Below are 27,932 nucleotides of genomic sequence, written 5' to 3'. Positions count from 1 at the left end.
AGAAAACAAAACTCTTCAAAGCACGGGGTTAGGGAGGGCTTCCTGTCTGTCTTCCTCACCCTGAGATGGGGTTTTGCTGTACATTTTTGCTCAGCACCATATCGCAGACTGATCTGTCTAGCTTGTCCATCTAAACTACCCAAAACGTATTGGGGGAGCAGCAGAACATCCTATTTTCCTTCGTGAAGTCTTCCAAAATAAAATAAAACAAAATTCAGATGTGCCTTAATTGGGGGAAAGGGAGAGAGAAGAAGGGGAGAAGATTTCTCCCAACCTGCCACCTTTCAGATGTGCTGAATTTCACATGATGGCTGGAAATGTTCTTACACTGTGCACGAGGGGAGATGGTACTTATATATAAATTTTCTCCTGGAAAAAAGGTTGAAACAATGAAGGCCAGCTTAAGGTCATAATTGAAAGTAATGAAGACAAAGAGGATCTTTCCTGAAGACTAACAGAAATAACATCGGAGCAGGACATGGCTCTGGAAATTGTCCAGGAATAGAGAAGATATAAGGAAGACACCAAGAAGAAAGAAGGCATCTCAATAAACATTGCTAGTTCTTGTAGGCATCTTGAAAGAAAAGTATCAAGATATTAGATGACCTATGCCACTGAACTGAGTAACATATTTGAGGATCTGGACAGATCCTCCAACCATCTGAAATTGGTTTGGAGATATATAATAATACTCAAAACCTACCTTGCTAACTTTGGTGACTCTGAGTCTTCACAACCTAACAAATTACGTCCCAGAACTTTGAAGTGACTCTCACAAGTCATCCAAAACCGATAACTATATTTGAAAACTCAGAGAATTGCCGAGGCGCCAGAAGAACAAATTTCATCCAAATATTCCAGCTGAAGGAGCATGACCTAAGAAATCCAATATCAATTTATTTCTGTGCTGGAGAAAGTACTAGAACAGGTTTGTTAAGCAGCATGTTCAAAAAGCACTTAGAAAATAAATGCCACTATTGTTAGGAAGCAGAATGAGCATGTTAAGAACAAATTGTATTAGATTTACAGTATCTCTTTTTATGAGGGAATGATGGTGGGGCTGTTGTGGGCTGTGGATGAAGCATACCTTGATCTTTGTAAAACAATGAAAGGGTCTTTCATGACAATTGCATGTGAGTAAAAGGTACTGCAATCTCATGATTTCCAATCCTTTGAGCAACCACATCCAAAGGATGCTACGTTCACAGGTGATTCTGCATCCGCAGGGAAGTAAGTACTGAGGTTACCCCTGGGCTCCATACTCAGCTCTATGCTGCTCAACACATTAAAAATGACCTGGAAGGTGGAATAGAAGAAATGCAACTCAAAATGAGGTGCTGAACGGAAAATTATCAAATGGATGGATCCAGGATGGGAGAGACTCTGGCTTATCTGTATCCTGGGTAGAAAGGATGACCTGTAAACTCTGAACGTACTTTCCCTCCAACTCCATTGGGACTATATTTGTCAGAATTCCCTGGCCAAAGGGAATGCTAATGATGGCAATCTTAATATGTTTCCAGTTTCTCAGGTAGAAAAACATGGTTGTTCGGAGTTGTATATTCAGAGGATGATCACAAAATGGTGGAAATCTACAGGACACAAGCAAGCAGACTGCACGCCTGTTTGCATTTGCTCTACTCTGCTATTTCCGCAGGTTCAGGCAGCCTCGGTGCCTTCTGCTCAGTAGCATCAGCCACAAGCTTCCTGCTGCCCCCATAATTGCTTGAGCTAGGACAGGAAGAGCAATGCACCTGCCACCCACCCATGCAGATGTCTTTAAAAAGTAATGATCAGATGATGCTTGCAGCATGCAAGTGCATTTAAGTAGATGCTAGGCCCTTTGTCTGCAAACCACAACAGGATGTTGTCGGGCGTTGAATGTCACGAATGACCAACAAATTCTCTCTGCATTTCCACCAGGCTGGTGGAGAGATTCCTTCATGAGAAGGGGGTTTATCATGAGGAGTGGCTATGACATGATCCTTTTACATCATTCATTTTTTATAACCTTTTAAACAACATTTTGGTATATGTCCTCATTCACACAAACTATTGCCATAGGAAGGGCTGGCCCATTTATCCGTTTTATGAAAAATAATGCAGTTTATTGCTGGAATGTTCCAGTTTTTCTTCTAGAACAGGCTTATTGGTGCTTTCGTAAGATGAATGAAGAACAGAGGATGAGTCCTGTTGGATTGAGCCTTTAATGACTTCCATCTTCTCATGGCCCAAGTTCCCTGTGTGAAGATTTTGTTGTTGTTTGCCTTAATACTGTATATTTTGCCATGCATTCTTGAGTCTTTTAAGGAGAAACATATTTCACTGACCGCTGCATTTATTATTTTTGTGGTGGTTGTGTTCTTTTCATTTGTGGATGGATTACATTTTTCAAATGAATCCTTCTTGACTTCAGTAGAAGTTCTTGGTTCTATAGGAGCCAAGCTGGTGTTCTTTGCATATTTTGCCAGTATATATTTGAGGTGAGATTCTAGTATTGTACTTTGGAATAATGTCTAAGCATTGTGTAGGAATTGACCTGCTTTGAGCTTTCTTTTCAATTTTCTTTTCGCCATTACTGTTCTGTTTTTTTGGAAGGTTGCTCTACTTTGTTTTTTACAATGAATTTAGATGTTACAATTAAAAAGACACAAACTAATAGAAAGCTTACAAATTAAAAAGAAAAATTAGAAAGTGCAGGAGAAAAAAGAGTAGAAAAAATAAAAATATTGTATGTAATTAATGTATGTATAATTTCCACCATTGTTCACAACAAGTACAAACAATTTTAGTAACTTACCACCTTCTCTTAAAATACAGCAAATGACTTCTTAAACACAATTGTTTTGTTATGGTGGCTGTGATGTTTTGTCAGCTAGGGATCCCTTATGCTAAGCAGCTAGGCCAAGCTAAAAATGAATGAGAAATACACAATAAGCCTGTTTCACAGGTGGATTTTCTATGGACCACCATAATCATTTCTTGTTCTGCAAAATTTACTTTTTGAAATGGATGAGCTGCTCTTGGAATGCTCAGGTCAGCACATTCCAGGAAGAAAACAGAAAATCTGGAAGCAGGCCATGCTGTTTTGCAGATCTGTACTACTTATAAAATGTTTTTTGACTATGCAGTTTGGCACTAAGCATTGATTTACCAGAAAGCAAAGTGAGATTCCTAACAGACAGGAAGCAGCAGGTGAAGCTAGCTGGAATCACATCCGATACCTGTACAATCAGCACAGGGCCCCACCAAGGCTGTGTGCTATCTCCACTTCTCCCTATATACCAATGACTGCATCTCAAACAATCCATCTGTTAAAATACTGAAGTTTGCTGATGACACAACAGTGATTGGTCTCATTCGAGACAACGATGAATCTGCATACAGACAGGAGGTTATACAACTTGCCTCGTGGTGTAACCAGAACAATCTGGAACTGAACACACTCAAAACCATAGAAATGGTGGTAGACTTTAGAAGAAACCCCTCTATACTACCGCCTCTTACAATACTAGACAACACAGTATCAACAGTAGAGACCTTCAAATTTCTAGGTTCTACTATATCACATGACCTAAAATGGACACCTAACATCAAAAACATCATCAAAAAAGTACAACAAAGAATGTTCTTTCTGCACCAACTCAGAAAGCTCAAACTGCCCAAAGAGCTGGTGATTCAGTTCTACAGAGGAATTATTGAGCCTGTCATCTGCACTTCTATAACTCTCTGATTTGGCTCTGCAACCAAACAAGACAGACACAGACTTCAGAGGATAATTAGGACTGCAGAAAAAACAATTACTACCCACCTGCCTTCAGTTGAGGACCTGTATACTGCACGAGTCAAAGAGGACCTGTATACTGCACGAGTCAAAGAGGGCTGTGAAAATATTTACAGACCCCTTACATCCCAGACATAAACTGTTTCAACCCCTCAAAACGATGCTATAGAGCACTACACACCAGAATAACTAGACACAAGAACAGTTTTCCCCTGAAAGCCATCACTCTGCTAAACAAATAATTCCCTCAACACTGTTCAACTATTTAAAAAGTGTACACTACTATTACTGTTAATCTTCTCACCACTCCTTATCACCCATCCCCTCCCACTTAACTGTTTCCTAGTATGATTTGATTGTTGATTGTACCCTATGACTATCATTAAGTGTTGTACGTTATGATTCTTGATTCTTAAGGAATGTACCTTTTCTTTATGTATATTGAGAATATTTACACCAAGACAAATTACTTGTGTGTCCAACCACACTTGGCCGATAAAGAATTCTATTCTATTCTGTTCTGTTCTATTCTACCTTCACCCTACTCTTAATCTCTAATGCTCTATGTAGATTATGTTATTCTAGCTGCCTTTTCCTTTTAATGTGAAGAACATATATGCCAAGAAAGCATTTGTGGGCAAGTCTCTATTTCAACCTGCCTGTGGGGACCAGATTCACTTTTCCAGAAAGATCACAGATGTCTGAAGATCTAGAAGTTGCAGATACCAGCAGGTCATCTAAGATTAGCAATGGTTCAACTGTACCTCTCAGGCTGTGAATTCAGATAATCAGTGGGAGGACTATTGTACAGCACAACTTTCCATGTCACCAATTCTTGTTCAACTTCCTGATCCAAACTGCTTGCTAGCACACGTCTACTCACTCATTGACTATGATGTTGAATCATCAAGTCTACTGCTGTCTCTTTGGAGCCAGATTGCCTTTTAAAGACTGGCATCATTCAGGCAGTGATGTCATCACCTTGTCAGATGGCTATTCTCAGCTGTTTCAAGTAGAAGTTAAACAAGAGAAAAGAGACACAGAACACATGTGTGACATACAGGGATTTTAATAAGTCTTTATTATACCTCTAGCCTATATTACATCTAGCAGCATCACTGGGTAATGCTTATGGAAATAAAAAATAATCTGATCATTTTCTGGCAAAAGATAAGAACTTAAGTAGACATTTGACACTATCATCCTATCATGAATTCTGCTGTATAGTGCAGTGTTGATGTGATGTCAGGGATTTCCGGTTCAATGTGTGAAGGATGAAGGATGTGTGTTGGTGTTTATTTTCATGGTCAACACCACTGAAGGTGGTGTTTGATTTTGTTGTACAGGTGCAATGACAATAAAGTAAACTAAACTATAGTATAGAAAATATATTGTCTTATTTTGTTGGCTAGGGGCTGCTTACTTAACCTTGTTCAGGACAGTAACATGGGATAGGCGGGCTTATCATTTTTCAGAGGGGAAGGCAGTTAAGAGTCTTTTAAGCCAATCTTTTGGAAATTAAAAGGTGCCAAAATCAAGTTTGGCTTTATGTCAGTATAGTCTCTGCTGAGCCACCACCCCTTTCATTAAATAATGGGGGCACAATGTACAACCCAGTGCAGTCACATAAAATTATTTGCATAGCTCCTTTCTTTGTTAAAATTGAACTTAGTGGAGTTATGACAAGAGGATGGAATAGGTGGTTGGGGTGTCAAGGAAAATAAAAGTTTTTATTCTACATATATTTTCTACATTCTGACTACTCATGTTGAACCTCAAGCTTTATTTATGCAACTCGGACATGTTCCATTAGGATCACACAAAACTCTTGACTAAAAAAAAATCTATATTTGATGCATATCAATTAATTGAACATAAACTGACTGTTTTCTATGAGGCAATTGTACAGAGGTGGGTATTCAGCAGGTTCTGACCAGTACTGGAGAACCAGTAGCAGAAATTTTGAGTAGTTTGGAGAACCGGCAAATACAACCTCTGACTGGAGATTTTACAATATCCTTCTCCTGCCACGTCCACCAACCCACGCCCACAGAACGGGTAGTAAAAATTTTTTAATCCCACCACAGCATTTATAAGCTTCTGCTAGTCCTTTAAACAATCCATCTCTACCTGCATAATCAAGCCAGGATGAGCAGCCATCCAGTTAGAAGATAAGTCAAGGGCTCCATACTAAACTAGATTCCAAGTTAAAACAAGCCCAAGTAAATTTATCTGCAAAGTGTTTCACAACTTATGTTGCAGGCCAGAACATTACTTTTACAAGAGTCAAATTTAATACTGACATCACTTCGAAAAGCTCTATTTGCAGGCACAAGATTTGCAAAACAGCCATTTTAATTCATTATTCTGTTTCCGGGAGAGGGTCTGTGGTGGACTAGATGTCCCTGAAGGAATGGAGGTGGTATTGCATCAGAGATCGGTGGCTAGATGGTAAATTCTAGCCGGCATAGTCACTCTAGGAAAAAGAGAGAATATGAGATTGCCCACTTGCAACCAGGACAACTGCTCTAGACAAGGAGACCGTAGAAACTGAGATTTTTTGCAATTACTCCATGAATCCAGGGGCTATGGGTTGAGAAAATTCAGTCAAGCTCACAGCCATAATATGGTCTGTATGAACACAAAGTTCACAAAAAGCTGTACTTATGAACCACTTTTAGATGCAATTTATTTACAGATAAACAGAGATTTTCCGAGCAGTAGGAAAATTGAAATCCACTTGGTAAATCAACATTCTTTCTGGATTAGCAAAGGGGGCGGGGGAGGAGGGGGGAAGCTTCAAAGGGTTTAGACCTTTAGCAGAAGGTTTAACAAGGATTGGATACAACAAAGTTTAAAGTGTGCAGACAATTAATGGGTTTTATAAAACAAAATATAAAAATAATATAAGCCACACTGTGATGGTGACTGACTGCGGAATGTCATATAAGACAAAGTATTAAGGGCACAGAAAGACAAAACAGGAAAAAAAGAGGAAAATTTGCTTTTTATTCTTTTCCTCATATTTGAAACATTTTTACATTATAACATTATAATAGGACCCACCAGAAAAGTGGCAAAAAAGAGAGGGCAGGGGGGGATTGCTAGAGCAACATGCAGAGGAATTACAACATACTTGCTTCAGAAAATGTTTGCAAAATTAGAAATAAGCAGTCTGAATCACTTAATATTAAATGGACAGCTTTTGAAAAAAGAATGTATAAAAGACTTATAAAAATGAAAGAGGAGTTGAAAGAAAAAATTAAGAAGATAGAAAACTGTAGAAATCACTGGAGATATAAAACAAATTAATGACAAAGTGGAATTTCTGGAGATTAGAACTGAAATTATAAAAAGAGAGACAGAAAGAGAATTAGATAATCTGGTATGACTGAAATTGAAATTGTATTCAGAGCAATTCGAGAGGATTCTGGTGAAGGTATTACAGTAGAGAAAGGATGATTAAAACCTTATCAAATTTTTTTTCCAAATGGGATGAGGATATAGTAGAGGCAAGTATTGAAACATTCCATGAGATGTCCTGGCACACTTTGTCAGGAAGAAGACAAGAGATCAAATTTTGTAGCAATGGAAAAGTCATGGAACCATTTTTGTATAGATAACCATAGCAAGATTACAGTATGCATAAAGCTGGAAAGATCTGGCAATGCCTATAATGAAGTTGATGGAACTTGCTGAGATGGCCATATGGACTAGTTTGATTAGAGAAAAGATAACCTCCATGTTGATTGCTCACTGGAAGCCCCCTATGGCCATTCTGTGTAAAACAGAAAAAGATGAACTTATGATATATTGTTTTGTTGATTTGATAGGATATAGAAAGAATCATGATATAATTTTAGATAAAGAGGTATATTTATCAATGTACTTATAACAGCTGTAAAGATGATTGGAAGCTGCTTCTTTGTATCTTTCTTCTTTTCTATTTATTTTTACTTCGTTTTCTTGCACTTTTAACTCTCTTCTTTTTTCTACCTTACTCAGTATTAGATTGTATTAGTTTTTTGAAAACTTTTAAATAAAGTTATATAACAAAACCACTCCCCTAACAAGTAGGCTCTCTCCATTGTTCTGCTAGATTTGTCACAAGGCTTCCTTCACCGGCACACCAATTCTACAGCGAATTAGAAAGACTGAGATCTGGTTAAAGCAGGAATAGGAAGATACATATGGCTGAATGGACAAGAAGAGGGGCATGCTTCTGCAACTGAAGAAAGCATAATGTTTTCAATTCCTTGGAACAGTCTTAAAATCTGTAGTTTCTCAAAGCAGCAATATAAACAGGAGAAAATAAATAAAATAAAAATCTAGGCTAAGTTAAACACATGCCAAATCAAAAGCAGAGACTAGAGAAACAGCCAGCAAATGGTGTTGCAGGAAACCTATTCTGGACAGCACAAAACCCAACAATGCCTTCTTGTATTGCTTTGAAAGGCTAAGGTCTTTGTTTGGATCAGTTGTTGAAGAGCTCTCTAGTGGACCAAAGCAGAGGATATTTCTTTAGGGATTTTCAACTTTATATACATATGCATCATTCACACAATTCCTTTTCAGGGCAAGAAATCCTTTGCAAAGTGAAAGTAAAGTAAGAAACACTCAGCAAATGAAATAAAAAAGGAAATGCTGCTTAATTTAATTAATGTCAACGCATCCATTGTATCTGTCTATATTTTTCTTTGTTTCTACTATATCCATACATCACTTGCAAGTTCGCCTTTTAAACTTATGTTTTTTGAAGAAACTCATCAAGTTCACTCGGTCACGCTATTTTGTTTTACTCTCCTCTCAGCCTATTATTTCTTAGAATAGAACTGGAAGGAATCTGGAGGTCTTCTAGTCCAGCCCACTGCTGAAGCAGGAAAACCTATACCATTTCAAATAAGTGACTAGACTCTTCTTAAAAACCTACATTGATGGGAGTGCCCACGATTTCTGAAGGCAAGCTATTCCACTGGTTAATTGTCCTCACTCTTAAGAAGTTTCTCAATTCTAGGTAGCTTTTCTCTTTGGTTAGTTTCCAACCATCGTTTCTTGTCCTGCCCTCTGGTGCTTTAGAGAATCATTTGACCCTCTCTTCTTTGTGGTAGCCCCTCAAATACTGCTATCCTTCTTTTCTTTAGACTAGCCAAACTCAAAACCTGCAGCAGTTCTTCATATAGTCTCCAGACCTTTGAACATTTTAGTTGCTCTTCTCTGAATTTTTTTCCAGTCTCAACATCTTTTCTGTAGTATGTTGACTAAAATTGGTTGCAGTATTCCAGGTGTGGCCTTACTAAGATTTTATATTTGTTTTGCAATTCACTTTTCATTCCTTCTGTCTGTATGGTGAAATTATCTCCATTTGCTTCTGTGGTAGTCAGCTATTTTTGCATCCAAATGTCTTTACTCATTACCCCCCTTCATTCTTGACTATATTTACTGTTTACCACATACATTTCTTGTGCATCCTATTCCTACTACATTCAACTTACTGTTATGTTCCTCTTGATAAGCTTACATAGGCAAATGCAAACTCTTCTATGTGAACATTTTCAACTGACATTCGTTTCCACTATTTTTCTACTAGAATTGGACATCTTAAAATTTTCTCTCCTACCACCTTGTGCATTCCTTATATATGTATCCATTAATGTATGAAATAACCAAAAGGAAATTACCTATGCATATATTTCTCCCTGCTAAAAGCTAAAGTTTTATTAGATATTCCCTTCATTATCCCACATGCTGTACTTCCATATTTTACTTACCACCTTCAGCAACTAGCTTTCAGCTCCATGTTTGCACAAAATATTCCATAATTCAATCACACTTTCTCTAAACCAACATTCAACAGACTTTCTCATATTCACATATTTTTCAATGACCTAAGAACAAAATATAAGGGTGTTTTCCTGACATTGTTAAAATAAAACCCAGATCAAATAATCATGTAAAATACAGGAAAGAATTCTGACCAATTCAGATCAAAAACTGATAATCAGGCAAGAACATTTTTGATGTTTTCATTCATTCATAGCAGGATTAGCATCAAAACTAAAATTTAGTATTTAGTATTGTGTTGATTTGATCTATTTTGTAAATTATCTACATCATTTTGAGCACCATTTTTAGGTGTAAATTACACAATTATTTGGAAAGATTTGTCAATTTACCCAAGGTCCATGATCTTTTTATTGGTAGTCCTCAACTTACAACCACAATTGAGCACATTTCTATTGCAAAGCCAGCTAGTTAAGTTTTGCCCCATTTTATGACATTTCTTAACAGTTGTTAAATTAGTAACACGGTTGTTAAGTGAATCTGGCTTTCCCATTGATTCTGCTTGTCAGAAAGTTGCAAGAGGTGATCACATGATCCCAGGACACTGCAGCCATCATAGTCAGTTGCCAAGGGTCTGAATTTTGATCCCATGACTGTGGGGATGCTGTAATGTCCATGTGAAAAATGTTACTTTTTTTCAATGTGGTTGTTAACTTTGGTCACTAAATGAGCTGATGAAAGTTGAGAACTACCTGTACTTCAATCAAGTCTTCCTCGATGCATAACCACCTACATCACTCTTTTGGAAGCTAGCTTTCCCTTAAAAGGGAACATAAAGTCCTACTAAACAAGGATTACATTATATCTCTGAAGTACTTAACATACATCTCTGACAATCACGGGATACAAGCTGCAAAACAGTGCTAGGGAACAATAATTCGACATTAAAAGCTGGTTCTTGGCCAGCCCTAGAGAGAAGCCTTAAATGTCTTAAATACATATAATGAGAAAATAATAGAGCCCACAGTGGCATTCATGTGCACTGGAAATTATTTGAAAATGGGGTGGATGGTAGTATTGACTCATCATTATAACAGGTTAGAGAGAGATTTTTGTCCTCTTGCCAGGAATACACCCACATGAAGTGTTCTCAAATTTCACTGAAAAGGAGCTACACCTATTAAACCTATTTAAATAAACAAGAATATAAGCTTGCATATATCACTCCCCACCCCCAAAACTGCAGATAATGGAAAAGGTTTACGGATATTCTGAAAATGCAGCTTCAAAAGCCACCTTCGGTACAAAGATGACTAAATAATTTTGGTATGTACAAAATGAATGTTAAAAATTTAGGGTCAAAAGGCAATTATTTATTACATTCCCCTATTTGAATTCCTGATGCTTTCAACGTGGGGCACACGGATAACCCATAAAGGTTCCAAGCAGAATATTCTATGACTGAAGGAAGCAGGTCCATCTCCTTTATGGAAGAAGTGGGGGAAGGCACATCTGGTTGCTTTAGGAATTTCTAGTCAGCTTAAAGTAGGGATTACTGCATGATGCAACTGTTTTCCCAGGTTATTGGAGGGTGGAGGAAATTTCCATCAGTAGTCCGAAGAAGGCCAGCTGACATTCTGGAAAAGAATTGGCACTTACCTTGGAAGTCACTCCAAGTCAGAGGCCCCCACAATAATAAGCTGCACAGAGCTATGATTCTATAAAGACTTTTATTTGGAATGAAAATATAGATATCAACCCCGAACAGTTTATTTCTCCCATTCCATCCTCACTGTGTTTTGGAAGACAGACAGAGAGGAGCGGTTCCAGAGACGGTAGGCTGAGGGCTGTAACCAGAAGGCAGGCTTCTTTCACCACCTGGCCCTACTTGGATGTCTCTCCATGGTTCTCATTGCAAAAAGTTCAGACTTAAGGAAGCAGGAAACTCCTCAATGGGATTTCAATGGTTCTATATCTGAGAAAAGGCATCCCACCTCGGCACTGACTCATAAGTGGCCCAGGCTTCCAATAAGCTCCCCACCCCACCCCACCCCGCTTCACATACACACTTGCCATGAGAGACTCGTAAGGGAACCTCAGCCTTATTCTCAGTGGGAGGGTACAGGCAGGCCAGGCCAAGCTGTCAGACAGCCCCAATCTCCCTGGGTGATATCTAGGCCGGCCCCATCCATGGGAATGGGACAGGAAATAGGCCCCTGACCAGAATAAGGCAAAGGAGCAATGGGTAGGGCACTAGCATATGGCCCCTTAGATAATATGGGGGTGCAAAAGTGAGAGGAAGAGGAGATTTGGTCCGAGACAAAGCCCAAGAAACATTCCCAGTAGCAGCAAGAGAGGGCAAGCCCCTGTCTCACCCCACAGGGCAGGAGGAGGAGGAGGAAATGTGAAGGGATTACTGGCAGATCAAAGGAAGGGGAAGTAAGTGAGATCCTCCATGTTGGTCAGGTTCTCTTGGGGGGGCGGTGGGGAGGCAAGGCCCACTAGACATCACCATTCTCAATGCGGCTCAGCTGCAACTCTAGCCGTGCAATGCGCTCTCCCTGTGCAGCCACAAGCGCCCGCAGAGATGCCACTTCACGCAACACCTCTTCAGTAAGCTGCCTCCCTTCCTGCAAATGGGAAAAAGTTATCCATTCATTATTTCATCATATTATCCATCTTTTTTGCCTACAAGTTCCCCAGGATTCCGATGGCTCAGCTCAAACCAGCACTCGTTCACATTAAAGGAATGAGTACAGCAAATACAGGACACAATCTGATGCAGGAAAAGGTGCGGAAAGCAAGTCTGACCCACATTCCCAAGCCTGATCAACACATTTGCACAACCCTATCCTCATCATAGGGGAAGTCACAATAAGGAAGAAGGTCATTGTTATGGTTCCAAATAAAGAAATCTTCTACAGTCGTTTTTCTCAACTTTAGTGGTTTTAAGACGTATGGACTAACTCCCAGAATTCTCCAGCCAAAAAGCTCAACATATTTGGCTGCATCAGTGTTTCCAAGAGCCTGGTTTACATGGTTGGTTGCCAAAAACTAAAGTGTCATTATTTTGAGCTGCAAAGAGATCTGTGCAAGCTCATATTCTAAGCCGAGAACACTACCCAGCCTTTCTTAAATTGCTGATTCTTCTCAAAGCTGTGAAGAGCTGGAAGTTTGCTTTTCTGCATGAAGGGAGGGCAAAAAGCCCCATGATGAAGCAGACACTCAGTGCTACCCTACAACACCTTACAAAGTCTACTCTGCCCTCCTTATGATTGGTTTTGGTCTTTGATTATAACAAAGTCTTATCTATCCATCCATCTGCCGTTTGGTCCTTCCTCCAACAACTCCTGCTCTCCCCAGCTCAACTCCATGCAATCCTCCCCAGTCCACCCACCCAGCCCCCCTCCCTTGGAATCCCCATCTGCCACAAGCAACAGCGTAACACCTACCCCACTAGCAGCAGTAGCACTAAGAGCAGATGTGGCAGCGGCTGGAGTCATGGCACTGGAGGGTGTGGCACTCAGCCCAGTGTTGGAGGGAGTTGTTGAGCGACCCTCAGGCAACAAGCTTCTTCGGTTGACCTTGAGATCCCGTTGTTTGGTGGGCACATAGGCTTCACGCAGTGAGATTAGGATGGGGGGTGCTGTCTTCCCCGCCACCCATTCTTCTGCTTCCATGGAAGCTTCTGGCCCAGCTGTGTCTGGGTACAAGTCATCTTGGAACAGATCTGACTGTAAAGAGAGGACAGCCATTAGCTTTCATGACATTGGCAGAGAGCAATGGAACAGAGCCCTAAGTTGAGTTACCAAAGTATATTTAACCAAGACTGAACATGGAGGAGGAGACTAAATGTTTCACACACACACAGAGCCCAAAATGTGAACAGTTTCATGTGGTAATACTGAGAATGTCCATTCTGCCTGAGAAAACACAAAAAGCCAATCTGAGAGATAACTGGCACAGAATTGGGAAAGGAACGTCTTAATCCCTCAGTGTTTATGGATCTGCCACACATGGTATATTGTTGCACAGCCTACACCAGGGGTGTCAAACTCAAGTGCTTAAATCTGATCCGCGGGGCCACCCTGGATACAGCAAAGGACTGGCCTGTGGTACCTTTGTGCCTCTGCCAGAGAAAACGGAGCTCGTGAGGGCCACATACCTCCCGAGCTCCATTTTCACTGTCAGAGGGTTGCAGGAGGCCGTTGCAGCTGAAAATGGAGCTCAGGAGCCCGTTTTCACTGGAAGAACTTGGGCCGCCACAGGCGCCCCTGACATGAGTGACATTGAGCTGGCCACGCCCACCCAGGCCCCCTGAGGTTAAACACCCTGACATGACCCTGAATGAAATCGAGTTTGACATCCCTGGCCTACACAATAGTAGAGTGAAAGGTCTCTAGAATCAGTCCCTTCACCAAAGGAATTCTAGCTAGTCAAGGAAAATAAGCTTTGATTCTGTTTCAACATTTTTCTTTATATTTCTGAATAAAGATCAGTTCTACTGGAACTTTTGGAAATCACATTCGGAGCAGAATGTTGCATTTCATGGTGAAGGAGGTGTGTAACTGAAAGGAAAAGAAATGGTCACACTCAGGTCAAAGGCGGCCAGGAAAGCTTAGATGTTTCTCAGAATCATATAACTCCAGAGAGATGAAAAATATGAATGAAAACAGATGTGTGCATTGTAAAAAACCCTCACTCTCAACTGCCAGGAATGTTTTAAACAGAGAGTATCAAATAGCAATACAATACAGCAATTGAGACAAATCCTGACAAGGAGTAGTAGGACACTATATAGTTGTTCTAAACTGTCAATTCAAAGACCCTAGTTTAAATCTTGGCACAACTGTAACCTTAATTTGCAAGATGTCTAAGACAGTGGTCGCCAACCGGTGGTCTGCGGACCACTGATGATCTGCAAGAAAATTTTCATGGTCTGCAGAGAAATCTCTCCCAGAGCACCCCCCAAAGCAATTAATCCAGGCTGCGCCACCCACATAGCCTGCGGGAACCCTCCCTGCCTACTCACTCCTTACCTGGCAAACTTGTCTGCGAAGTTGCTATTTTTCCTTCCCCCACCCCCCATCAGCTGTTCTGCTGTGTTGGGAGATTTAGATTAGCTAGAAAGCAGGAAATCGTTGGATTTCTTGCTTTCTAGCTAATCTTTAGATCTTTTAAGCAGAGCCGAACTTCCCTTAGGATTGAAGGTTCTATTATTCAGTGCAGACTCAGGTAGCCGATGGCAGAAACACAGATCTCTAAGTGAATCTGTGATTCTGTGAGCAACTCAATCTGCTTGCTTGCTTTGCCTAATTTTGGGTAAAAGTTGCTTTTTTTTAAATAAAAAAATCAATATTTACATAAATATCTATAATATTTACATACAAGCCATGCCCAGCCAGTCACATGACCAAGCCACACCCACAAATTAGGCCACACCCACAGAACCAGTTGTTAAGAAATTCGAATCTCACCCTTGCCTCCGTGTGTTTGTGTTTGTGTGTGTCTCTTTGTGTGTGTCTATATGTGTGTGTGTGTGAGAGAGAGAGAGAGGTTAGATCAGATCTCTCTCTTTCTCTCTTTCCCACCATCAGCAAGCCATCGTCAGTCAAAATCCATATTAGTGGTCCCCGGAATTTAAAATTATGAGTTTGGTGGTCCCTGAGGTCCAAAAGGTTGGCGACCCCGGTCTAAGAGACTCATGGTTGAAATAAGATTGGAACTGGCCTGCCTTACTGAGCTTTTTAAAAATGACAGATATGAGAACTGGAGCACATTCCTTAAACATACTAAATCACTGGCTAGTATTATTAAATCAACACAATTACAAATTAATGCAGAGTGACAGAAATCAAGATCTGAGGGGGAAAAAAGTGGCAGCCAAATGATTCTTGACATTTTATAAATTGCCCAACTTGCCTTAATTACTGCCAGAATCTAGGAATTTGTAGCCTGCGTTGTCTTTTAACAACATAGCGCACTTCCTAGCAAGATGCCAATAGAGCACTGCAGTGGCAAGATCTTCTTTCTTCCAGATTAGGATTCTGGTACTGTATTTTAATTTTAGTATTGGATTTTAATTCTAACGTTAGGCAATGAGGTCAGATGTTAAACTGCATCTGCTTGCCTGTCTACTGATGAAGAGCAGGGAGGGAAGCTGAACCAGGAATCCTTGTAATGAAAAGCAGGCTAATGTCTCCTTATGAAATACCCACCTTCCTTGGCACTGTCATAACAATGGGTTCACACTTGCGCTCATGGAGTTTGTAAAATCTACAGAAACAGAGAGAAAGAACAATTGAATTGACCAGCCTGGAGCTTTAAAACGATGAAAATAATTCGTGCCACACTTTGACTGCCCTATCTGCTTTCTTGCCATTCCCCTCTATACCTTCCTATTAACAATTTAATCCGATTACCTGGCAATCTCACACTTGTTGACATCCAGACCCCGCTTGGGCATCCAGCCCATGCCCCGTTGTGGTTCTTTGCTAGTAAATGTGTTCAGGAAGTGGATATATGGTGGTTCTGCTGTGATCTCAAAATACCGGATGCTAGAATCTCCCTGGAAAGGCAAGAAAATATAGCAAGACACACCATGACAGAATTGCCACTCATTGGATGGCAGAAAAATACATTAGAAAATCATCAGTCAGAAAGTTAGCCCTGACTCATAATGCATTTGAGATGAAGTCCCATATATGTCACCCATTATTATTACACTGTTTAATAGCCTGCAGTTACATGGGTGCCCTGTGCCTAGCAAATATGAAAGAGTTTAATCATCTACTCACTGATAATATCCTTAAGAGAAAAGAGGTAGACCCGACCCCTAATCATTTGACCAAAACACCAAAATTAGGCCTGTTTTGGCCTGTACACTTTGACTGGATGTCTTCAACATAAGGGTTGCCCTCCAGATACAAGGGTCACTTCCTCTCATTCCTAGACAATGCAGTCAATTGCTGGTGTAATTCAACTGATGAGAGTTACACCCAGAATTCCCAGGAGTCAGAGACGTAGAACACAAAAACATAGGTCTAATTTTATTAACAGCTGGAGAATCTTATTACTTTGCAATATTAACACTGAATTACAAGACAAGCTACAACAGGAAGGGAAAATATTAGATTACTGGTGTCAAATTTGCGGCGTCATGTTGCCGTCATGTAATGTTTTGCGACATTTTTCCCCCTTCACAGCGCTGGGGTGGGTGTGGCCTGCACGTGACGCATCCGGCCCGCAGGTCGCCAGAACCTCTGTATTACCCCTCTATTAGATCGCCAGCAGACTCTCAAGTACTATGATAGAAAAGCCTATACCAATGATGATGAACCTTTTGGGCACTGAAAAGGCGCATACCCAAAGTGCAAGGTGCAAGGGGACATGTGCATGGGCCCGTGCACCCCTGCGCATGCACATGTCCCCTGCATGCACGTACGCCCCACCCCGACACATGCACCCCCACACATGCGTGGAAGAGACCTGAAGACCAGCTGGCTGGCGGGAGGCACTCACGCATGCGCAGTGGACTTGAGCAGGGGCGACAGTGTTGTGTGCCCACAGAGAGGGCTCTGCGTACCACCTGTGGCAGGCGTGCCACGGGTTCGCCACCACTGGCCTATACCAATTCATTTAAAAATTGTGCTATCTGTGAAGTTAACACATAAAATGTAGTGGAAGAGATATTCTACCTCACTCAGGCACCATCATGCAAATACCTGCATATACAAACCAAGTAAGAAAGCCTACTTTGCCACAGACGTAGATAACGTTGGTGTCAGGATCGTAGAAGGGCAGAAGGGCCCCATTGCTGGAGTCCAGTTCCTGCAATGCCATAGGTTCTTCAAGATTTTCCTGAAATCGACAGAAACAAGAAAGCACAAAGGCATATTATAACCTATTTCAGATGGTTACCTCCACATCAGCCCCTTTTGTGTAATGTTTTTACTTAGTCGCTGCCTTGCTGGTTGGCAATAAGAGAGATGTACTCTAGACTGGTTTGGGAAGGTTACTCTATATCGGAGAATTGCTTGAGATGGAGAATCTTCTCATCCAGGGTTTTGAATTGCAGCAGAATCTCCATCCTTCTTCAGATACCTTCACATTGTGGGGATGGTGTGGGGCAGTAATGTGATTGCGGAAGATGGGGCAGGAGTCTGTTCATTTCCTTCAAGAGAATCACGAGGGGTTCTCTTGCAGAACCAAACTTAAAGCAATCCTCATTTGAGAACAAAGCAACCTTCAGAATGGGAAGGGGAGAGAACTTATTGCTCAGGCTCTTGGAACTGATAGGGGTTTCTCTTCTATTGGAGCCTTCCTCCCACAACCTAGTTGTGTCCCCCTCCATTCGCTTTCCCACTCACCGGGTCCCAGAGAGCCAGCTGCCTTTCGCTCATGCGGCTGAAGCCTGTTGTAAAAATCTTCCCATCAGCCAGGAAAATGGCTCGCATTGGGCGTGCTCCCTCATGGGCTTTCTCCCTCTCCTGGTGGGCGAAAGGGAAAGGGTCAGGTTAGAGAAAGCAAGCAGGTTCCACAATAGGCAACATAAATTCTCCCTGCCAGCTCTGCTCAGGTATCTCTTAAACTGAATCCAGACTACGCTCTCCTACCAGTCATCAAGATTTAAATTCAACCCGAAGAAGCCTTAACATTGTTGCAGGTATTTAAGCATAATTTCTTCAGCTTTGCCCTACCTTTCTATTTGGTCCCCATTCTAAGGAAACTAAAACATATAGCCAAATCCAAGTGTTTCCTCCAAAGGTTGCCTAGGAACAGGCTAGATTAAGCTGGGAGGCCAGTAAGGTTTTTGCGATGAGAAATTAAGAACAGCAAAGGCCTCGTTTTTAATTTGCTTCTGAGCAAAGAACCCAAGATGTTAAAACCTTAGCACTCTGCAGGAAAAGGAAGCTTCTTCTGTCACTCTTCTCGTTTCAAAATTAATCAGGCCACACAATTACTAAACTCCCTTGCTGACATCTAAAAAATGTAATTTAACTCTGTCAATATTTTTTTAAATCTCTTTCTTGCTCTCTAAATATTTAGAAACATAATCCAAAAGAAAAACAGAAAGACAAACAAAAGAGGAAACAGTTACAAGAATTAAAAAATTAAATAACAATTTCAAGGTAACATTTAGTTCAAAATATTAAAACATATCAGTTTAGGACAACCTAAATAATACGCAATTATTGGCAATTATTATATATCAGGATGAGAGATTATTATACAGCAATTATAATAAAATATGCAGGTATACAGAAAAAAGAAAAAATTACAATTGTTGGGTGGCAATCAAAACATTTTCTAATTCTTTGCGTTTCCTAATTTTGATGAACTGTCCATAGATCGAAAGAAAAAATACCATAGATCTAAATAACAAAATACTTTATATGATTTTTTTTCTACTCCACTCTTTTGCAAACCTCAGCTGCTAGACTGCAACTTTCTAAAAAAAAAAAAAGTTTCTTTCTCTTTAGGAGCTAAAAGCATTTGGACAGGGCTGACAGGAAAGTAAAAAAGGGAACCTAAGTTCAAGACTAAGCCACTTTGTATCCCAGCATTTGCAGTAATAAGATAATGCCTTATTCTTCAACTAAGCTATTACAACTCTACAGAGATAATTATATCTCTACACAGGTCCTGAACTGGCAAGACAATATTTATGCCATCATCACTGGCAGCTTCCCAACATCATCATCCCCATCTCATTTAAAACAACCCCCTTCCCCTACATCAGTGGTCGCCAACTAGTGGACCGGGGGACCACTGGTGGTCCGCAAGAAAATTTTGGTGGTCCGCAGAGAAATGTCACCTCCAGAGCACCCCCCAAAGCAATTAATCCGGGCTGCGCAGGAACACAACGCTGTGCCGCCCACATGGCCCATGGGAACACAAGGCTTGCGTTGCTTGCATTGCACACAACACGAGGTAGTGAGGGGAGGGGGGAAAGGGCGGAGGGGGGGAACTTGCCCCACTCACCCCACTCGCCTGGCCTGGCCACCGGGCTGCTTCTTTCTGCTGCTTCTTCTGCTTTTGGCTGCATGCAAGGAAAGCAGCAAAAGTCTTTCTTTCTCTCCCCCAAACTCTGCCAGAAATGAGTCTTTGGGACCCTGCAAGGCATCCTGCTCCAAGAGGCTGTGCTGGCGCAATAAGTCTCACAAAGTCTCATTTCTGGCGGAGTTTGGGGAGAGAGAGAAAGACTTCTGCTGCTTCTGCTGCTTTCCTTGCATGAAGCACCTCTCTCTCTCTCTCTCCCCTCCCCCTCCCTCCCTCTCTCTCTCTCTCTCTCTCTCTCTCTCCCCCTCTCTCCCTAAGAACAGAGCTGGAGATGGTATCCTGTGATCCCAAATAAAAAATGATCAATCGGTAGGAAAACGGGGTGGGGAATTTTTCCGCAGACTTTTGGGACTTTCCCAGGGTCTCTGCTCCACAGGATTTAAAATTATGAGTGTGGTGGTCCCTGGGGTCCAAAAGGTTGGCGATCCCTGCCCTACATTACTAAATGCTCATAAGAAGCCTGAGTTCATTATAGTGAAAAGGGGGCCTTCAACCTATTTGCTTCATTGATTCATGTATGTGTAAAGAAAGGCCTTCCTCCTGCCCAAAGTTTGTCATCTGTTATCACTAGCAACAGGAGTTGCACATAGATACTTCAACAGACATTCAGCAAAAGCAATTTTGGCTTGGCTGTCAAACCCCAGATCAAACTTTCCCAAAAGACAAGTAGGCAAGACTGGCTAAAAATTGTTCTTAAAGGCACACCCTGCTAGAGAGCATCAATTCCTAGGGAAGACTCCCTTTCAAGACCTCTTGGCATGAAGAAAAAGCTGCTTTTCCAAACTGGAAAATATTTGCACCTCCTATCCCCTCCTGTAGCTGGTGTGAGGGACACTGGAGTCATCTAGCCCTTGGCTTTGATCCTAAGTCCCTGGAGGGCTCAATTTCTGTTCTCCTGCTTACTTCAATGTACAGTCCTCGTACCTTTCTGCCACCTATGTGTTTGTTGTAACATGTATTCAGCACAGGACTGGTGACACTGTCCAGATTTCTTGCTGACAGTTTTATTTAAAAAATTTTTGCACGCAGGCATCATTTATTCTGCTGAAAGCAAAGTTACAAAATCGGACTGTACCAGTTGCAAAATTTTCATTTGCCTTAAGAGAGCACCTCTGCCTCAAGCACATTCCACATGCCATTCTTTTAGTTCCCATGGTAGGATTATAGTTCTGCAAGCACAGACCTCTAAGAAAAACTAAAAACAAGGTGAATCCTGTCATGCATCAAAATGAACATTATACTGTACTATGCTGAATACCCACCAATGTGTCATTTTATATCAATAAACATTGCAAATTGTTTTGTAAATTCAGTAGATCTGCAGTCACCTTACCGCAAACCAAGAACAGTGCAAGTTGGTTCACAGCTGTGATTTAATAACCAGCTAAAAAATGGAACTTGAAGTAATAAAACACAGAATAGGCGGTACAGATAAGAAAATGGGGAATCTCTCTCAATACTCTAAAATATAAAAGCAGCCCCTTTGAATTGCCAAGATCAGAATGGCTTGTCATAATGCCACAAAACTAATCATGACACTGAGGGAACTCTCACCATCATGCACCACTTCATGAATGGGACAACGTAACCAAGAACTCAAAGAGTGTCAGACTTACAGCTATAACTTGCCCACGGCGTGGATCAATGATGCGCACACTTTTGTCCTTACAAGCTGAACAGAACAGACTGCCATCCCGGTTCCAGCAGACATTATAAATGATGTCAGGATGCAGATTGTCAAGGTAGTAAAGCTCTTCTGCTGTGCCCACATTCCACACAATAATCACATTATCACAGCCTGGAATAGAAAGGAACAACTAAATGGTTTGTTATGTCCTTTTTCAGACAGCTCATAAGCCTATATTTTTCAACAGCATCCTGCTTGCAGCAGAAACTTCTCAACTTTGCTGGTGGTACCTGCACTCAGAAGGATATTGCGAGCAGTTGGATGCCATGTGATGATGCCCACACGTTTTGAGTGTCCTTCTAGAACCACCACTGGTTCGGTCAGAGGCACTGTGAGGCCGCTTTCTGGGATCTGCCATACCTGAAGGGAACAAACAGTGCAATACAATGGCACAGGGCTCACATGTGCTTCATTCTCCCATCAATATTACATCTCAAGCACAACCTTCCCTTCTCTCTAACAGCATCCAACATCAGTGGGAATTCATGTTGGAACACCCTATCCTCATCATCATGCTCTGCATAGTATTATCCACCTCCTATTATGTAAGAACAGCACCTCACATTTTAAAAGCAAAGGAAAAACCTCCCCTAAATTAAACCCTGCTCTGGGTATAATATGGCTCCACCCACACTGCAGCTTTCAATCTCTGTCAAATGAAGAACTGTAGCTCCTGCCAGCAAAAGGGCTGCCAGTCCTGTTTTATCTAAGGGAAATATTCACATATGCTTTATTTTGCATAATTTATTCTGCCTTTGCAGAAATAAGGAACACTGGATTCTGCCTTCCTCCCCACTGCTATAAATCTTGTTCTTCTATCCTTCACAATATGCCCATACTTCCCCAGCTGTGAGGGAAACTTCTCATCTGCAAGATTGATTGCAATTGTTTTAAGATACACATGGAGGCATGGCTACTGAAGAGACCACTTTACCCCCACCCCAATACACACCTACATACACACTTTCCCCATTTCCATCTCACCATAACAGTGCAATCCTCAGAACCACTGGCAATAATCTGATCATTATGTGGACACCAATCAATGTCCAAAACTGGTCCAGTATGTCCACACACGGTAGGGTAAGACTTATCAATGCGCCCTGTCTGGGGGAAAATAAGAGTTGACACATAGTTCAGGTATCTCACAATCTTGTTGCAAGCTGGAGTCCCATTCTCTGTCTTAATCTTTTCCCATATCAAGTCTCTCCCATAATCCCTCTCTTCCACCCCCTTTATAAAAGGTGGCTCCATTAATACAAAGACGTGAGAACCATAGAGAGAACAAGCAGTCATTTTTATAACCGTTTTCTGCTTCTCCTCCTCCCCTCACCCTTCCTTTTTCCACCTTGAGCCCATCCTTCACCTTTTGCAGTGGGAGCACCATAAAGGCCCCCCCTCCACTGGCCTCGACAATCACTGCCACAAACTTGGGGTTGACAGCACAAAAGGTGCTGTCCCAGGTGACTCGTGAAACCCGGATATCGTCATAGCACTGGTCATTCTTGACAGGCTGCCCAAAGACGTGGCGGAATTTGCTCTGACGCACAACCTTACGAAAGGACATGACTGGAAAGAGATGGAACACAAGTCAGAGAAAGGGTGCACACACAAGCATAGCACAGGGATTCACTTATGACTGCTGCCTAGTTGGATATTTTGCACCTTCAAGAGCATCTCTGCCAATAAAACCAGTCACATCATCACCCAATATCTGACTCTTAAGGGGGCTGGGCCAGGCCAATGGTGCTGCTAATGAAGAGGAGAACTGCATAAGAAGGAAGAAGTAACCCCCAGTTTCATCCAGAGCACAGGTGTCAAACTCAGTGTCACGTTGCTGTCACGTGACTTTTCCCCATTCACGGAGCAGGGATGGGCATGGCCTGTGTGTGACAAATCTGGCCTGCAGGCCGCCAGTTTGACACCCCTGATCCAGAGCACATGCATCTCTTAAAAATTAAAAATATAAATTGGAAGACAGACTTAATTATCCTATTCCTTTGAGAAAAAAGTAAAAAGCGGTTCCACATTGTCCCCACCTTTAAAAGTGGCATGATAAAACATCAGAAACTAAAAACAGGTAGTTCTTGACTTATTAGCACAATTCAGGTCAGAACTTCTGTTGCTGAGCAAAGCAAATCTTTAAGTTATGAAGTGAATCATGCTATCAATGGGCAAATTTGGCTTCCCCTATCCATTTTGCTTGTCTGAAGCCAGCTGGAAAGGTTGCAAATGGCAATCAAATGAACCTGGGTCCTAAATACATGCCAGTTACCAAGCACTCAAATTTTGATCAGGTGACCATGGGCATGCTGCAAAGGTTATAAGAGTAAGGACCAGTTCCTTGTCGCCTTTTTCAGTGCCATTGTGATTTCAAATGGTCAGTAAACAAATGGTTGTAAGTCAAGGACAGCAGAATTAGAATAATCAGTTGACATTAAGGCAGAGCAAGGGGCTGACTCAGAGAAAGCTCACAGAAAGCCCATTCGGTGCCTTCTAACTAGAGACAAAAATAGATTTTACCTGCACCACTACAAAGCCTTAATCTTTAAATCTATAAAACATAGAAAGCAAACTGGGAAGCTGCCCCCCAACACCTGATCTGATCAGAGTCAGAAATCAAGCCAAACTTCAAACAGAACTCTTTTGGGATAGAGGGGAGCAAATGAAGTCCCACCCAAACAGCAATACAATCCATTCAGTTATTCAGAGTCCAATTTCAGCATGCACTGAATGACTTCTGGGGTGGTGAGCTAGGATTACACAGTGGGGTGCGCCTGCTTTCCATTCTGTTCATCAAGAGGGAGCCTCCCCTTATTTCCATGGCAACCAAGAGGCAGAACCTACAGAAGCAAATGTCTTTTAGAAATTCCTAACAGATCAGGTGGGTTTAAGAGTAGGCAATCATATACATTCTTCTGCACATCCTAGAGAATTTGGAGGGGAAACAGGGGTATAAAATTGACCCCATCTAATACAGTATGAGAGGCACTTTGTGATGTGGCTAAAGACACCAGGCTAGAAACTGGGAGATGCTAAATTTTAGTCTTGCCACTAAATGATGCTAAATTTTAGTCTTCATATCTTGGTCCCAAAGATATCCAGGTGATTTAGGACTAGTTCCTATACTCTCTCAGCCCTAAGGAGGCAAGACAAGCCACACCTGAAAATGTTGATAAGAAAACTGCAGAGACTTGTCCAGGCAGTCACCGGGAGCAGGCATATACATACACAAAACCAAACCCATATTAGCTGGCCAGAAGTGTACATCTAGAACCTTCCTCGGAGAGGGGAAAAAAGATGAAGAAACAGGAAGAGATAAAAAGAGAGGAACTGTTTTCCTGCAGAGTCCCACGAAGAAATGAATAAATCGCCCGAGTTCATTCACTCCACTGGAGCAACCGGATGCGCAAGGGGGAAAAAAAATGCAAGGTGACTCTAGTTGGACCAAAGAGGAAGGGAGGAAATCTAAGCAAAGCAAAACTTTTCTTGCAACCCCAACAAAAAAAAAAATGTTTGGCGGGGGGGGACGGTGAGGTAGAAAGAGAGCAACCCGGAGGGAGGTTTCCACCCTCAGCGCGTCAGAAACCAGCCTCTCAAACAAGCGAAAAGGCAGAGGGGGGAGGGGGTCTCCGGCCGTCTGCAAAAGCCTTTCCCATTTCCTGGCAACCGGCGCGACCAGCTGAGGGGAAGCCGCGTTTATAAGCACGGCAGCCACCGCCCCTCAACGCTGAAAGCGAAGTTCAATCTGAAGCTGTTGCATCCCCGGGATGGCCGCCACCTTCGATTTCCGAGCACCGGAGGGGGTGGGGAAAAGGCAAGGGAGAAGCCAGGGCGGTGTTGCTGCCCAGTCCGGAGGTGGAGAAAACGGAGGGAGTGATTTTTGGCAGCCTGCCTTCCGACCTCGGGGCCCGGGAAAAAGCTCGGGGGGGCTCCCGTCCATCCCCCCCGCCCCCATCTCCATCAACGCGCTCAGGATGCGGTCGCCCACCTCCAACTCACCGGCTTGGAGGAACGGAACCGGAGCAGCCTCTCCCTTGCGCACAGCCCAGGGCGGTGCAAGCGAAGGGAGGACGAAAAGGCCCGGAGTAGGCCGGCCTCTCGGTGCCTACAGGAAATGACCCAGGAGGCGGAGGAAGCTGGCTTCCCAAGCACCGGGTTTTTTTTTTTTTTTTTTAACCTGCTTTGCGGCAGGAGCGGCCCAAAGGACGGAGGAGGAGGAGGAGAATCTCCTTCGGCTCCGGGGGTGGGGGCGTGGCGACCGAAGGACGCCGAGCCCGACGAGAGCGCCAAAGCAGCCGAGCGACCGCTGCTTGCTGGAGCTCCCGCAGCAAGCGCGCTCGGGGAGGGATCGGCCGCTGGGTCGGCCTGCAATTCAAAGACTGCAATACGGGGGGTAAGCCAAGCCAACCCCCGAAGGGAGAAGTTCAGGCTGGCAGCCGGGATTCAGAGGTGGCGGCAGCGTCTCCTTCTCCTTCCCCTTTGCCCCTAGCAGCAGTTAGCTCGTGAAGGGAACGGCGCCGTGTTCCGACTCCCCAAAAGTACCTTTATCCGCGACCGCTTGCTATGCGCGGCTTTCCCTCTTTCACTGGGAGGCGGGCGCGCACCCGCAAGCCTTATTAAACAGCATCCTGGGCGGCGCGCTTCCCTCGTTTGGGGTAGGGGGCGGTCTACGAGCTGCAAGCCTGGTTTTCAGCTCTTCCAAGCTGATTGCTTCCGCTGGGCTGGGATTTGTTACGGCTCTTTACACAGCTGCTCTTAGGATGTAAATCGGTGCCTTTCAAATTTGGCAACTTTTAAGGTGGAGGGTGGCGTTCAACTCCCGGAATTCCCCTGCAAGGCTGGGGAATTCTGGGAGTTGAAGTCCGCACGGCTTCAAAGCGGCCGACTTTGAAAAAGGCTGCTGTAAACGAATCGATTGTCAAGCAGGGAGCGGTCGAGAGTGTGAATAATTTAGACTTGTAAGAAGAGGGCCAGAAGTAGATCAGCTAGCTAAACCATCCATGAGGAGGTAGTTGTCCAATCTCTTAATTTCCACAGATAAGGAACCGCAGAACCCTTCACAGACATTAAAGATTAGGAAAAATGCCCTTGTCAAAGATATGCAATAATTACCTAGGTAAAAGTGCTGAAATACGTTTAAAGGCCAGAGCAACAAGATTACATTCAGAAACAGCTCAGATGCCTCCCTGATCCACTGAACTATAACAAAGAAGTATAGCACAATCAGACTTGCAAGATTCTCTAAATATAGCCAAACTCAATAAAAGTACTTTTACCTTTTCAATGAGTAGTTGATTTTCAAGTCTGCTCTACCCAGAGGTGCTGGAAACAGGTAGATTGTTCCACTGTTGTACAAAAGTTTTTCCTTAAACAATGTCTAAGTATAGTATGGTAATCCTCAACATACAACAGTTTATTTAATGCCCAAAGTCACAATGGCACTGAAAAAAAGTGTCTTATGACCTTTTTTCACACTTAGGACTATTACAGTATCCCCATGGTCACCTGATTAAAATTCAAGTGCTTGTCATGACAGTTGCCGGGTCATGTGATTACCTTTTGCAACCTTCTGGCAAGCAAAGTCAATGAGGAAGCCAGATTCACTTAACACTGTTACCGACTCAACAACTTCAGTGATTCACTTAACAATTGTGGCAAGAAAGGTTGTAAAATGGGGCACTTCACAAAGGTTTCAACTTAGCAACATAAATTTTGGGCTCAATGGTGGCCCTAAGTTGAGGACTACCTGTATACCCAGCATTTCAATTTCTAAGGCCATGGAAATAAAATTCTTGGTCAGCTTCCTTATAATTTCTCTTTAAATGCCTAAGTGCAGCTATCATGTCTTCCTCAAGTGGGAACAACTGGAGATATGAAGGTGGCAGTGCATGCATTTCTGTTGGATCTTGTTCTTTTCTTGCCTGCCAATGATGCAAAAAATCAACAACCCAAAACCCACTGAGACATGCATTGATCGATGGTTGATAATTCCCTCTGAATTCATGTACCAACACTATAATCCCAAGGATATTTTCTTTTCTTTTTTTTTTGTAAATTTTATTTGAGTTTTCACAGAAAAAAAAATACAAATAAAACATCTTTTTGGAAAGTAGCATAATCCCGGGTTACATTTCTTCGTACAGACACAAATTCAAGTTCATGCTCATTTTTATATTCTATTCCTCAATTCAAATCATTCTATTTATATTTTTTGTCTGTCCTGTTTCAATTATCTATTATCTTTTCTCATTAAACAAAATTTCTCCTGTAGTTACTGATTGGAGTATGACGCCTTTATATCTTTTCCCTAAAGTTGTAACATTCAATATAATACATAACTTCCATTCGGATTCTGCTTGGTACATTCTTAAAATACACACTGTATTCTTAAAAAAAGGAAAAAATTATAAATGTATATAATTAAAACAACATTCCATTCCAATTCAATTATATCATTAATATTAATATTCATTAAAGTCTTAACATCTTTAACATTACTTTTCAATTAAATATACTTCTATGGGAACAATTATAAGCTTTCCATAGTTAATTCCCCCCCTCTTCACTTATATTTTATAAAACATTAACTAATTAAAATGTTCCCATTCCTTCCTA

At 42.0% G+C, this 27,932-nt stretch overlaps 1 protein-coding gene across 3 annotated transcripts; it reads right to left on the bottom strand.

Moving 5' to 3' along the window:
• Window positions 1-11,278: 11,278 nt before the first annotated feature.
• On the bottom strand, window positions 11,279-26,115 carry CORO1B (coronin 1B). 3 transcript variants are annotated; one of them, XM_026665643.2, is made up of 11 exons: window positions 25,860-26,115; window positions 22,681-22,883; window positions 22,299-22,421; window positions 21,545-21,674; window positions 21,244-21,425; window positions 17,935-18,054; window positions 17,321-17,425; window positions 15,988-16,133; window positions 15,784-15,841; window positions 13,018-13,299; window positions 11,279-12,195 (listed from the first exon to the last, which is right to left on the bottom strand). In XM_026665643.2, exons 2-11 carry the CDS (start codon window positions 22,879-22,881, stop codon window positions 12,067-12,069), a joined length of 1,476 nt encoding a protein of 491 aa, XP_026521428.1. In that variant the 5' UTR covers window positions 22,882-22,883; window positions 25,860-26,115; the 3' UTR covers window positions 11,279-12,066. The 3 variants fall into 3 exon arrangements, with proteins under 3 accessions (XP_026521428.1, XP_026521426.1, XP_087806593.1); XM_026665641.2 differs by lacking the exon at window positions 25,860-26,115 and adding an exon at window positions 25,317-25,453; XM_087950467.1 differs by lacking the exon at window positions 25,860-26,115 and adding an exon at window positions 24,478-25,314.
• Between the last annotated feature and the right edge of the window lie 1,817 nt (window positions 26,116-27,932).

Source organism: Notechis scutatus, chromosome 1, assembly GCF_049901735.1.
Source record: "Notechis scutatus isolate UNSWTSFEM ecotype Mainland chromosome 1, rNotScu1.2, whole genome shotgun sequence".
In the NCBI taxonomy this organism is placed as follows: domain Eukaryota; kingdom Metazoa; phylum Chordata; class Lepidosauria; order Squamata; family Elapidae; genus Notechis; species Notechis scutatus.
This window is presented reverse-complemented; position numbering and strand designations above follow the sequence as displayed.

Excerpts from the sequence above, each read along its gene's own strand:
- CORO1B (XM_026665643.2), bottom strand. The coding sequence starts at position 22,881 with ATGTCCTTTCGTAAGGTTGTGCGTCAGAGCAAATTCCGCCACGTCTTT. Across the intron at positions 16,134-17,320 it reads TTATCTACGTCTGTGGCAAA|GGAGATTCTAGCATCCGGTA; the intron begins GTAGGCTTTCTT and ends TTGCCTTTCCAG. Across the intron at positions 13,300-15,783 it reads TTATGACAGTGCCAAGGAAG|TCAGATCTGTTCCAAGATGA; the intron begins GTGGGTATTTCA and ends CTCTCTTTACAG.